Source organism: Diadema antillarum, unplaced genomic scaffold (genome assembly GCF_040938485.1).
Source record: "Diadema antillarum isolate AM-2024a unplaced genomic scaffold, OU_Dant_1.0 scf00000145, whole genome shotgun sequence".
Classification (NCBI taxonomy): domain Eukaryota; kingdom Metazoa; phylum Echinodermata; class Echinoidea; order Diadematoida; family Diadematidae; genus Diadema; species Diadema antillarum.
Genome location: NW_027271034.1, coordinates 553,248 through 567,624, shown reverse-complemented (window position 1 = coordinate 567,624; position 14,377 = coordinate 553,248). Strand labels below are relative to the sequence as shown.

Genomic DNA, 14,377 nt, shown 5'->3' with positions numbered 1-14,377 from the left:
ATTCCCCTGCTATGTCGGTACTTGCCAGATAAGTGCTACTTAATGAAGTGACATTTGTAGGAAGGGTTCGGGTTTCACCAGCTTTTATTTTATCAACACTATTATGTTGACTCAAGTTTGAGTAGTCTTGTTTCAGAGTGGAAAAAAAAAGGTATAAGAGGATTGAGGACATGAGGGCAATGACCAGACATTTTGTGTCTCAGTATGAGCATATCTTTTACCAGAGTGATTTTGTTTGTTTTTAAATGAACACAAATATAAAAAAAGGAAAGACATGGTTTTATGTTGTATAAAATGTATTAGAAGCACCTTCACTAAAGTGGGAGCTTCTGTATTGTTTAAAGGGATAGTACAGTATTGGTGGAGATGAGAATTGGGCTTTTAAGTTTTTGCAAGATACCACAAAAACACTTCTGAAATAGTACAGAGCATACCATTTTAAGAGGAATTCCAAGTTTATTTGATGAAAATCAGGTTTGGCATGACTGAAACATCCAAAAACAAAGTAAAACAAAGCGATGGTAATAAAGTGTGGGTCCCACACTTTATTAGAATCGCTCTGTTTTGGATGTCTCAGCCATTTCAAAACCAATCTTCATCAAATAAATGTCAAAATCCTCATGGAATCACATGCTCTTTCAATATTTCATAAGAGGTTTCTCATTATCTCACCAAAAAATGTTAGAAACCTGAAATTAGGTCTCAACCAAAACTATATGGTCCCTTTAAACATGGCATTCTGTCCATTCATTCCGCTGGCCTGTGGTTTGTTTAGATTTCTATATTAGTTTGGAGCATGGGACATCTCCTTTCTCTGAAAAACAAAACAAAACAAAACCAAACGTGACAAAAAGACACTCTTGAGCAATCTAGTTCAGTTCATATCTTGCTTCATTTTGTTTCTGTTGAGAATTCTGATTCACTTGACTCAAATATGATAATTCCATACAAACATTCATACATGAGATCTGTAATTCATTTGATTGCTCATCTGTGTACAATGTCACAACATCAGATCAATCACTTTGTCAGTGTAACTGCAGCACAGGCACTATTGCTGAATGTCAAATATGCTATTCATACATATTTCATGTCTTCATTCTTCAAGAAGTTATCACCCTGATGCAGTTTCACTCTATAAATTCTTCATTGCAAGTTGGAAAATATCCCTGGTAATTTGTGTATTCGTGTGGTAGTCCACAGTTGGGTTAAAGGTATGTTTACCATTGGGAGCAATGATTATAAAAATGTTCGAGATATCAAATTTGATGCATATATATCTATAGGTCAGTTTTATCACAAAACATCCTACCATGTAAAAAATTTGCAATAAAGCTTGAAATATAAAGAGATATCACTATTTTTCTCAACAAACCATAACTGTAGACGGTTTAGTCTCGGAACAATTTTATTATAACTATTGTTCCCAGTTTGTATATTTTACAATGGTTGTTTCTATCCCTAACTCACAATTTAGAACTATTTTGAAGCACTAAAGCTGGATTTTTGTTTCATCTGCAAATGGTGAATTATGCCTTTAATCATGGAATAGTGGATTCTGGAATATGAACATTATTGCCGAAATCAGTTGTGATTGCTATTCATCTGTGGTCAGATATGACATGACACTGAGTCAACATTCTGAATACATTCTCTACATGGTTGCATGTAAATTACGGATGATGGTTTAGATAAGATACAGTCAGTTTAAAATGTGAACATGATTGAGCCATAGGAAAGGTTGGGGAGTAGGATATAGGACAACACCTGCAAACAATACAGACAAGAAGAGATGAAGAGATATTGCAGGATGGGATGGGGGGGGGGGGGCTGGAGGCAATATCCATTTTAAATACCTACTATAGTAGTACTGCACATAGCTGGCTTGGTGTCAGACTTGACTCAGTCAGCTATCTCTTGTGGCGGTTGCCTCTAACTCTGCATAACCTCTCTATACAACATTGCTCATCCTACTTTACGGGGAGATCTCCGCCCGTTAGGCTTAAATAGACGTTTCAAAGGCAAGGTTACCCCGGGTCACACATTTCAAGCATTTCTGGGAGGCAGATGATAGAAAATGAGTTTGCCAGAACCTCAATGGGGATTGTGAGCAGCTGCCTGTGATTGTAGAAAACTTGACAATTTTGATCAGGGATGCAGGCCAGAACAGAAGTACTCCATTTATGAAGAGCATTCTGCATCTATAGCTGGTCAATTGCTTCAGGCTCCTACATACAATGTTATACTGAAAGTTTGCCCTGTTTTACTCTTTGCATTACTCAGTCAGATATACAGCCTTGTGATAGGATTGGATGTGTATGATTACCAACCTCCTAAATCAATTCTTGCTCTTCACCCACGTTAGATCTTTCCATTTGCATTGATGTGAAAAAGAGGGAAAATATGGAGTAATGTACTGATGGCCTGAATTAATCAACTGTTTAGCATGCTTGATAAGTATTCATGTTTGCATACTTGTTTCAAAAAGATATAGTAAACGATGGAAGGATATTTATGTGAAATGAATAGGGAAAAGCATGTTAGGAATCACAGGACAAAAAGCATTATTTTCCTTCTGTAGCAATTGGGTTTGAGCCTCTTATTCTTCATCACATTCATTCATTCAAATATCTAGTGTGTGGGGGCAAGTAAACATCAATGTACAGTGAAGAAGAGTCAGATCTGCTGTCATAAACTGATTTAATCCTCAAAGTAATGAGCTACATCAATCAGCCTCTTAAAAAATCTATGCTCCGTATAAGAAACATAGCAAATGCCATTGATCTTGGACAGCATGTCACCAATTGTCACATATGAAGTATATGAAGATGTTGATTTAGACCTGTATAACCTTCACATATTGAATGCTTGCTCAGTGACAGCAGAGAAACCACAAGTACAAGTACCCGGTTAGTTTGATGAATTTGTTTCCTAACTAGTATTCAGTAAATATTTCCTGCAACTGTTTTAAACTGTGCTCTTACTCTGTTTAGTTATGATTTTGTGAATTCTAGTCATGTGCTTTAATGTATTGCTAACTTATTTGTATGTCTGCGCCATTGCTGTAGATGTGTTTGCCTGTTAACAAAGAGAAGTATGCATGCGGGCGTGTAAAGAATTTTTTTTTCATGTTAGAGTATACACATGCAAATGAGTTAAACCTTGAGCTATTGTGTGCGACTGCTTAAAAAGTTGACTTTACACTTTCCTGAGTGGAGGTTGACATGATTTTGTCATCAAGTATGTAAACAAAACAACAGAGCTGTTGTTTTGTTTGCACAGAGGAACTCTACTATTGTGTCTTCACACCAGTGGCATACTCTGTTCGATTGAAACACCCCCAGAGAATTTATATGCGGAAACTGTCATTTCTTTTTGTCTAGCTTGTTGCAAGTCTCACATTGGCATGTTTTATTGTTGTAATTATCGTTTCTGTATGTGTACGGTCTTTGGTTTGATAGCTGTTTTACATGTTAGAGTGTATGTCCTGGCAGTAGATATGAATGCGCTATAAAATACTGTACCCGTATCAGGATGTTAAAGGAACTTTTGGAAAGCTTTGTTCATTGAAAATAATGAAACAATGAGGGATTGTTTTAGGCCATCCTCACAATCTTACCAGCAGGATCTAGCCATGACATTTACTATGATTGCAGTATTGTTCACTCAGTTATCAGAGTGTTCTAGATCAAGATAACATGGAGAAGTATTATTTATCTCTTTGAGAGATTTTCTGAGGTTAGTTTTCAGACATAGCAAAGTTTACTGATAAAATAAAGAGAAACCACAAACACATGATCACTGTGACATGTCAACACGTTATTATCTTGAAAGTTGAAACGGGAGAGATTAACGGGCGTTCTTTTCATGTCATTAGTTGCAAGCTATTTGAGATTTAAAGCAACTGAAGGTTAGTGGTAAGATTAGTTTGACTTGTGCTTTTCGAAATTCTCATTGATGATCAGATTTTAGGAATAAATGATCCACGGAGCCACTCTCTCATCTGAAATATAGAGCCTCAATTTACTGGTCCATTACTTGCTATTGAAAGGCAGTGATTAAGCTTCTACTGAGTCAAAGTCTTGAATGAAATGGGCTGGGGTTTCATGATCTTTATCTGCACGGGCCACCTCTTTCGGATGCCAAAACATAATACATTGCAGATGGAATCTAGCTGGCAGTTTGCATCTATTATCAACCCAAATCACGTGGCCACAGAGTGGTATGTGGTATGTCATCAAGCTTAATGAGTTTGGATTCTCTTTCTTCATGGTTATTTACTTTTACCTGACTTTGTCTGGCCTTTTACTTTGTATGATTTAAATAAAATATGCAAAAACAAAAACAATTTTGTTATGAATCAGCCTTATCATTATCATATTGAAGCCACAGTGAAAGACATTCTCATATTAACCTTGTGTATTGTAAATTTTTCTTTTTTTGTGTGTGTAGAGTTACAGACTGACATTAGTTTTCTTGCAGTGATGAAAATTAATTTGTAGCAATATTCTTAGATGAAGCCAGTATATCCTAATTTCCACAGCAAATACCAATAACTGCAATGGACAAAAAGAAATAGTTGGCAAACTGCAATTATAGTCAGTCATGAAAATACTCTGCATTCCAGAGATGAATGACAGATTTATAATTGATTGACTTTATTTCTTCGATGAAATGATCCGTCAAATACTTTTCAAGTAGAATTCACTGTACATAGGCAAATGTATCATCTGGTGTTTGTGAGAAAGCAAGAGTAGTAGTCGACTTAATGACCCATTTTTTCTAGTGGGTCATTAAGATAAGAATAGACATTTATTTTATATGGATTATATAGGACCTAAATGATAACGTAAAACTATAGTACCGAGAGCTCAGTCAATCAATATAAATATGTGACAGTGTGTAATATGCAAAGGCATAAGGATATCTAAACTTAGGTGACCTTACAGTATATCAGAAACCTCTTGATGCTTATCACTTTGTGTGTCCACTAGATATTTCACAGATGCTGGCTGAGAATTCAGATGAGATTTGGGGATAGTTGCAACTTGAAATGACATGTTTATACAGGGATCTAAAATTTCTGATGAGATCTAAAGTATGTAAAGACTGGGCTCGGGCTCATGAACAGGGTAATTTTTTTTTCCCTTTGGAAAAATGCTTTGTTGAGGTTCAATGCAGTTCGATTGGACGTAGTGACATTTTCTTCTCTTGGTGGTCATAGATTTTATAGTAGGATTTCATGGAGAAATGTAGCGGACAAAATGTGCCTGCAAGTGCATTTCTGTATGGGGCTGCCATTCTTCTCCCATTTGAATAATGGAACTGTGCCCTTTCAAAGTGCTGGGTGGGTTTCAAACACGGGCATTTCAGCTGTCTGATTTAACAAGCAAATGGCAGAAAATTGGGGTAATGTAGGGAAATGGGTCCGCGACTTTCTCCTTCGCTGGCTTTGCCCAGCTAGAAAAGGCAGCAGCGGCAGCAGCCTCTGTATCCCTCGCCTTTGTCAGGCGTAAAGAGCCAAATCTGTGATGTATGTGGTGGAGATTTGACATCTCTGGCTCGTGTACTGCCTACCTTCTTACTTCTCTCCCTCTCTAATGAATCACATACCCACTTTCCCCTCTCTCCTTTCTTCCCCCTCACCCCTCCCCTTCCCCTACCTTTCAATTCTACATCTATAACACATGCCTACCCTTTTAAACTTTCACCCCCTCTGCTTCCTCACCACTGTTCCCTTTATTCTCCATCAGAGAAGAAAGAGGAAGGAGGAGAAGAAATCATGGGTAGCTTGCCATCAGCTTACTTTGATTCCATACCTTTTTCTCCTCTTTCTCTTCTGCTGACCAATTTTCTCTCAGGTTCCTTGGTTCTTGTCGTCATTCCTTTTCTGACCATCTCATATCTATGCTCTCAGTGTTTCTGTTTTCTTTCCCTTATTTGTATCCTCTCATTTGAATCTTCTCCTTTTCAACATTTCCTTTCTCCATCCCTCGCAAATTTTCATTTGCTGTCCTTCATTCATAGACACACTTATACACACTAGTGTGCGCACATACACACACACACACTATAGTTAGTAAATGCTCACTGATACACTCTTTAAATGCATTTGTGTTGTTCCAAGTTCTCCTACTAGGTTTGTCCTAAGTTCATATATCATGTTAATATTGTGCTGCGGATATTCATTTATGATTCTGTATAAGTCTCTTTCGTTTCATTGAAAAGCTCTATTGCTCAAGAGAGCATACAGTGTTTGTTTTTGTTTCTGGTCCCAGACTAAATGGTGTAAATACTGATATGATCATTCATAGCTCATTGTCTTTATGCAACATCTGAATGCAGCTAGAGGAAGAAAAGTGTGAACAAGTCCTTGAAATGCGATTTGCCCAATGTGCTCGACCCCGTTTACAGTGCGGGGCTGGGCCGAGCCGCGGCCGAGCCCAGCCTCAATTGCGGGGCCGAGCCCCGCAATTTTGTCCGTTTACACTGCCGGGCTCGGCCGCGCTTTTAATTCAAACCTTTCAATATTTTGTCGTAGTGGTGCTCTGCTTGTAAACAAACGCAATTTGGTATAGTCTGGTTTTAGGACCCTTTGCCAACTGGATTCAGTGGCGACGAAGTCGCCGTTCGGGCAAAGGCCTTTGCCGAAGGAAAAATCCTTTGCAGGACAAAACCACCTTCAACTATACTAGCATTCGACGTTGAGGAGGTTAATATCCTGAATAGCGAAATAGTACGGGCAGAGGGTTTGGAAACCAGACTAAAATTGGCAGCGCATTTGGCCCAGTTTGCGTTTACACTGAGAAAAGGCCGGGCTCAGCCGCGGCCAACGAGACCACCTTCAGAGCAAGGCCAAATGCGAGGCCAATTTTGGCCCCGCATTTGGCCTTTTGCGCGTTTACACTGAAGCGGGGCTGGGCCGAGCCGCGGCCGAGCCTCGCACTGTAAACAGGGTCTTAGTTCTTGTTACATGGACTTTGCCATACAAGAGATGACTGCTTTGTAATGTAAATAAGATTTTGTTGACAGGAATGAGTAGCTGAAGAAATATGCCAGCGATTTTGTCAGATAGTCTGTGTGAACATGTTAGTAACACAGAATGCCCTTCCACTGACGAAATAGGGGTTGTTTACAAAACAAATATGGGGGTGACTGGCAGCTGTGTATCAAGAAATTCTGCTTGGCCGATGTAACTGAGAAGAATACAGATGTATTAACAGTTTTGAAAACAGTTTAAAGATCTTTTCTGGATGCTGATAACTAGCAGACATTGGTAGTGATGGCTGTTTTGCCTTCATGATTTGTATAGAGAGAGACTCACTCACAAGTTATATGATGCAAGGTATAAATATGTAGCTGATTAAACCCCAATTGATCAAAAGGTGTGATGAAGTTCTCAGGAACTTAGCAACACATGCTTACAGTGACTTTTGAAGCAGACATGGAGACACAATGTTCATGTGGTTTATGTTCTCTATTGTCATACTAGGGCTTGGAATAACTATTTTTGCAAGGTTTTTGCTTTTCAGCAATCCATTTTTATACCCCCACCCACACATAGTGTGTAGGGGGGTATATACAATCGTAGGAATCACTCTGAGGTCGGGTGGCCAGTTGGTCGGTCAGTCGGGCGGGCTTTTTCGTTAGTATTGCATAATGAGTTGCCATGACAACGGCAAATTTTAAAAAAATCTTACAAAATGTTGTGGATCAATCTCCTCTCTCATTTTTTGAGCAATTGACCCCAAATTTGGCATGTGTGACCACTATCAAAGGTAGATGTGCAAGACACCTTTTTCGTTAGTATCGCATAATGCGTTGCCATGGCAACGGCAAATTTTCGTAAAAACTTGTAGATCAAACTACTTTCTCATTTTTTGAGCAGTTAACTTCAAATTTGGCATGTGTGACTGCTACCATAGGCAGATGTGCAAGACACCTTTTTCATGAGTATTTGATAATGCGTTGCCATGGCAATGGCAGATTTTCGTAAAAATCTTACAAAATGTTGTGGATCGAACTACTCTCTCAGTTTTGTAGCAATTCAGTTTGAATTTGGGATATGTGATCAATGTAATGTGTAGTTGTGCAAAACACCTTTGATGTGTGCGTTAAAAAATCTGTTACCATGGCAACAGCAAATTTTTTTTACCAATCATGCAAAAATGTGTAGATTAACCTAACTCCTTCAGTTTTTAAGCATTTGGCTAAAAAATTGCCACATGTGACCACTATGGTAAGTAGATGTGCATACTTACTCTTTTGTTATTGTTGATCAATGCGTTGCCATGGTAACAGCATAGTTTGAATGAAAATCATATGAAAATATTGTGGATTCAGATAACTCCCTCAGTCTTTGAGCATTTGGCTTGAAATTTGGCACATGTGACCACTATAGTATGTAGATGTGTAAACTTAATCTGTCATTAGTGTTGATTAATGCATTGCCATGGTAACAAAATTTTTTCACCAAAAAGCATAGACAGATATTGTGGATTCAGCTAGCTCCCTCAGTCTTTGAGCATTTAGCTTGAAATTTGGCACACCTGACCACTATGGTACGTAGATGTGCAAACTTAACCTTTTGTTATTGTTGATCAATGCGTTTCCATGGTAACAGCATATTTTGAATGAAAATCATACACAAATATTGTGGATTCAGGTAACTCCCTCAGTCTTTGAGCATTTGGCTTGAAATTTGGCACATGCAACCACTAAAGTACAGAGATATGCAAACTTCATATTTCATTATTATTGAACAATGTGTTGCCATAGTAACAGTGCATTTTGAATTTCAATTCTCCTAACTCTCTCTGTTTTAGAGCATTTTTACTTCAAATTTGGCACATGTTACCTCTACATTACCTAGATGTGCAAAAAATCTTTTGTCAGTGTTGAAAATGTGTTGCCATGGTAACAGTATATTTTGAATGAAAATGATACACTAATATTGTGAATTCAACTAAGTAAGCCCCTCAGCCTTTTATCATTTGGCTTGAAATTTGGCACATGTGACATCTATTGTACAAACTTCATTTTTCTTAATGTCCAACATTGTGTTGCCATGGTAACACAGTTTTTAATGAAAGCCATAGAAATCATCTGTTTATTTATCTTGCTCGCTCAGTTTTTGAGCACTTGACTTGAGATGTGAAACATGTGACTACTGTAACAGTGAGCAATACACTTATTCACTGTTGAACAGTGCATTGCCATGGTAACTTTTTTTTTCCATTAAAAAGTAAAAAAATGAATCTTGGATGAGCTAATTCCCTCAGTTGTGGGTGGGAGTATATTAATCACAATGAGTGATAGTTCTAGTTGTTGTTTTTTTTTTTTTTTTTGGGGGGGGGGGCATATCAAGGAGCCACCTTGTTCGATTCAGATTTCTGTACACTGTTTTCTGTGTGTCATAGGAAATAGTTAAGAAGTTTGTGGAGGCTGCCCTGCCCCTTTGGTACCATTTGAGACCCAGAGGACACACGTAGATACTATTTATACACAGTTAGAGTATCTCATGAGTATTCATACTAGGTCATTGTTGCTATGGAAACAAAATTGCGGTCATAGCTGGACCAAGGGAAATCAGCGAAAAATGGTATGAACCAACCACAGGATGACAGTCAGCGCAAGGTGTGTTATTTACTACAGTGCACCCACCATCCTCCATTGTAAATATGAATGACCTAAAAACAATGTTTGGAGCTGATGGCGTAACCTGATACATTCCTCTTTGTGATCTCATCAGAGAAAGTAGATTTTTTTTTTCTGTTTTTGTCTGTCGAGTCTGACTGTGTTTTATTCCACCAGCAACTGACGGTGCCCTTGTAGACTAGCAAAAACTGATATTTTGATGTCCTTGTGAGCTCTGTTGTGTCACTTCTGCATTTGGTGTGCAACTTAATCTGCCATTACAGCATGGTGTTAAATTGATGGCTTTGCATAGTGTGTTTGGAAGTTTGTTTGTATGTGTGAAATTTGATTGGAAGGATTAGCTTAATCATACAGGGTTTGTATTTTTGTTCTTTGTTGTATAAACTGGTTCATCATTTTGTATTTTCCCATGTTATTCCATATATATATCAATCAAGTTCTTGCTGGTTACAGTCGTGTGGCATTGTTTTATTTCAGTTTATATGATTTTTAATGTGTTTTTTTTTTCATCGAGAGCTCTATGTTTCAGCATGTTTTAGCATTAATGGTTTTGCAAAGACTTTGCAAATGAAAGTCAATGCTATATGAGTTTTCCTACTGCTTCTGTTGATTGATGGAAGTAGTCATGGAATGCTACAACAGTGTAAACACTCTTAGCAGAGTTTTTATTGCTCCTGCTGTCCATTATGATTTTTTTATTTACAGTTGGCAAATATGTAATTCCATACTGTAAATGAGGTCGATAAAGAATATGGAGACACGGCCATGGGGGGGGGGGGGATGGAAAAGAAGAAAAAGACATATGAGTCATAAAATGTGATTCTGCAGTGATGAAAGCATCAGGAAAGGGAAAACTTGTTCATTCGACCGTGATGTGGGGTGAAACGTCTCTGAGAGATGAAAAGACGCATTCATGGGGACAACGTCACTAGAAACGTCCTTAGCATCTATCGATGATTCCTCGATCTGAAAAGATTTGACCTCAGCAATATACTCGCACAACAACTGCAGCATTGTAATTATAGCTTTGTTGAGTGTGTGGGGTGGAGGGAACTATGGGGATTTTTGCATGAGCTTCCTCTATTCAATGATCATTGGTCTGGTTATAATTTGATATCATGTAACACAAGATTTTTTCTCTCTCTCTCTCTCTTTTCCCATGTGTAGATATAGTAGAAGATGAATTCCATGCCCTCAGATCCTCCCAAGGTTACAGCTGTTTGTCGGAGCGAGAGAAGAAGGTGAGATAGCAGTACTCACTTTACAGCAGTAGATGTTTTAGAATTAATGTTGAATTTTGTGAGACAGAAGCGCATTATATCATATAAGTTTGGCACAGAAAATAAGTACTCAGCCCTTTATCAAAATGTTTCGCAGATTCCATTGAAAGGATGATTTTTCCATAGCAAAAACACATAAAAGTTGCTAGAATGTTCCTTGTTGAACTGATTCATTTTTCTCCCTAGCTTGTTCATTGATTTGATAACAAGCTCAGAATCAGAAAGATTATCTGCCCCAGAGTGTATGAGTTGGTACTGGTGGACAGTGTGTGCTTTGTGTTCAGCCACATAAATACAACCAGTATATTATTGCTTGTACAGCGTAATGAACCCAAGATTTATTGTCAATAGTCCCATTCTTTATATGTAATGTATTCAAACAATCATTTTTACAGCCAAGGAGAGGTTACATTGTACTGAAGGTTAATAAAGTCTGTATGAAGTCTTAATCATTTCACATCATCACACTCTTCCAATGCAAAGACTGACAAATGCACATTCAACACCATTAACATAGTTATTGAATTTATATGATTTCATTACCAATTCACCTGTTTATTCTTATGATCATGTGGGTCATGTTGTATGATATTTTTGTTTATCTCGTAGTGAATATGTGACGTGCATGCATACATTTCTCCGTTCGGTACCGTACTCCACGATCGCAAATTTAACCACTCGGGATATCGTCGGGAAGTCCCGATTCGTGAAATATTAGACTCGCTATATATATGGCGTATATGTGCCTTCTCCCTTGTTTTTGTGACAGCAATATACAATGTTGTGTGTTTCATCTTTGTTTGAAATGCCACCATGAAGAATTAGATAGAAGATTTACAGATAGTCAAAGTGACTATGCTGGAGTGAAAGCTGTGGCAATGAATTTTGAGGAGGTATCAAAAACTGTAGAAATATATTGTACACGCAATATATGATCTGACTATGAAATAGAACCAAGCTATGGTTTTACCAGAAGTCATGCATATGAGAATATGCATCTGTCGTTGAACACTGGGTGATATATTTCACCCCAACCTTTTCCTAGACAGCTCAGAATATTTCACAAGTCTGCTATCGCAATGGCTGATGTATTGATGGCATGTTTCACTCGTTTGATGGGCCCTGAGTTTGACATTCTGTCATATCCATGAATCTTTTCTCTTCAGCTTTGCTCTTCTCTGAAGATGAAACCTGCAAAGTATGTCACTATGAAGACCCTTATCATCAAGGTAAACATGACATGTCTTTGTTTGTCTTTGATTTCCATGTACTGTAAAAGTGGAAATTTTCGCGGTGTTGAAATTTTCGCGCATTTCGCGTAACCAGAAACTAGCGTGAAAATAAAAGCATGCGAATATTTTTGCTTGCCATATGTTCCTGTGCATGATGTCTTGATTCCGCGGAATTAAAAACATGCGAAACTCTTCTTACCCGGCAAAGCGAGAAAAATTAGTCACACGAAAATATCCACTTTTACAGTATTCTTTTTGTCTACATCTTTAGATAGAAGCTTTTCATTTCATCATTTTCACGTCTTTTGTTCTGCAAGATATCTTTGGGAGAACAAAATATCTTGTAGATTAAATGAAAACAACAATATTTTATGATTACATGAGATACTATTGAAATAAGATGCCACAAGAAATATTTAGGCATAGGATTCTGTCTCTCATACATTCCCCCTATCAACCATTACATTAAGATGCATGAGTATGTGATCCTGAGTTGGTGTATTTTTCCTAATGATTAGTAGCTGGCTAGCAGTATGGAGGCACTTGAAGTTTTCTCCTAACACATTCAGAGGACTTCTCCTCAACCCCCAAGGAAGCATTCGCTGAGAAATCAAAACTGTGTGATAAATCTTAGCTCTATTCTAAGCTAGTTCTGTAACAGTCAAATCAGACTTTAGGGCATTGTTAGAGAAATGGATTAGAATGATGATAAAACTGAATATTTATATATGCCAAATTCACCTTGATTCCTGAGGTGCAAGTGAGGTTACCCTATACACAAGAGGAAACAAAATGAAAAAAATACGAGTGCCGTAATTCTGTTTCTTTCTTCACTCTAAACAATTTGAGAGAGATAATGTTTTAAGGCAAAGTTAATGCAAAGATAAAACAGTGGGGAAATGTGATGCCGACGTTCCGACACTTGAGGCAAATGTGAAATGGATGGCTTGCCCAGGGATTACCACAGCACTTTGATGTATTCATGCATTTCTCTGATTGCCAATCAAATATGCCCACATGAAATGAGAGGTATCACATATCCTTTCAACCGACTTGCATTCTTGGCAACTGTTTAATGCTGTCACAAATTTTAAAGATTCATGCAGAGGCCACTAGGCAAGAGCAGAAACTGAAATAACAAGACCAATTGCTGAATTACGGCAACTCTGACAGAAGCTTACCTAGTTTGTTTTTAAGGTGAAGTGTTTTTGAGGACATTTCGGTGGTGCTGTTGTACAAGGCGTTGTCGTAGAAAGTTTCTGGGTGTCTTTTAATGTGACTGTATTGCTGACTTCTACTTCTGTGGTAAAGTATGTATTGTTGAAGTGATGGCCAAAATTTGTATAGTGTGTGAATTTTTAAGTATAAATTCTAAAGATTCGATTAATCAATTTTTGTGAAAATGTCTGAATCTGCTCGACGTCATCTCTTTGAGTCGGCAGCCTTTTTTTTTTCCCCCCGATGCAAGTACCATGGTACACTTACATAAGCACACACTGAAAATATGAACATTCTCACAAGCCTTATTGATTATCTGTTTGCATTGATTCCCTGTTTTCTTTGAAAGTGTCCCCATCTACAATAATTCTCAATCCCATTGTCATACATTGTGGGGTTTGTTTTTTTTTTCAGTAAACAGTAACAAAGAAATATACATACACACCTTCACTAACACTTATTTCTCTGAAATCAATCTTCCAATGCAGGACCACTACTTGCGCAAACAAGGCATTCCTCCCAAGACACGTTACCCTAGCAACCTTGACAAGTCGCACCGCAAGCGCATCGCAAACTTTCTTATGCGCAACGGCTGGATAAAGGCTAGTTGAGGGCTGGTGAAGCAAGCCTTGTCCCAATCCCATCCTAGCCTCTGTCTCCTCCTCTCAGAACCTTGCCTCTTTTTGTATCGGGACCTAAGAAAGGGAAGAGAACACCAGCCATATCCTTTTTCACTGTGTGAAAAACCATTTTTGTGAAGCATTACTATTTATTGAACATCGTCTCTCCTCTTTTACTCTCAGAGCCCTTCATATTCCTTGAACGTTATTGCAAAATCATGACTGCTTGTAGGTAATCTACATAAATGGCATTTGTACGATACTACTGCTCTACATATTGTGTCGTATAGCTGTTCGATCATGACTACTTGTAGGGCAGCCAAGTCAGTGGTGCTCTCGTAATGAATCCATGCTCCAGGGATGAAGTCAA

The 14,377-nt window shown here is 38.0% G+C and overlaps 1 protein-coding gene across 1 annotated transcript in view; it reads left to right on the top strand.

The window, feature by feature from the left end:
• Nucleotides 1-14,074, top strand: part of LOC139721509 (transcriptional adapter 2-beta-like) — a 50,634-nt gene extending 36,560 nt beyond the window's left edge. The window contains exons 14-16 of the mRNA XM_071632824.1: nt 10,825-10,898; nt 12,104-12,166; nt 13,876-14,074. Coding sequence (XP_071488925.1) covers nt 10,825-10,898; nt 12,104-12,166; nt 13,876-13,998 — 260 coding nt within the window. The 3' untranslated portion in view covers nt 13,999-14,074. The remainder of the gene's footprint in view (nt 1-10,824; nt 10,899-12,103; nt 12,167-13,875) is intronic.
• Nucleotides 14,075-14,377: the final 303 nt, after the last annotated feature.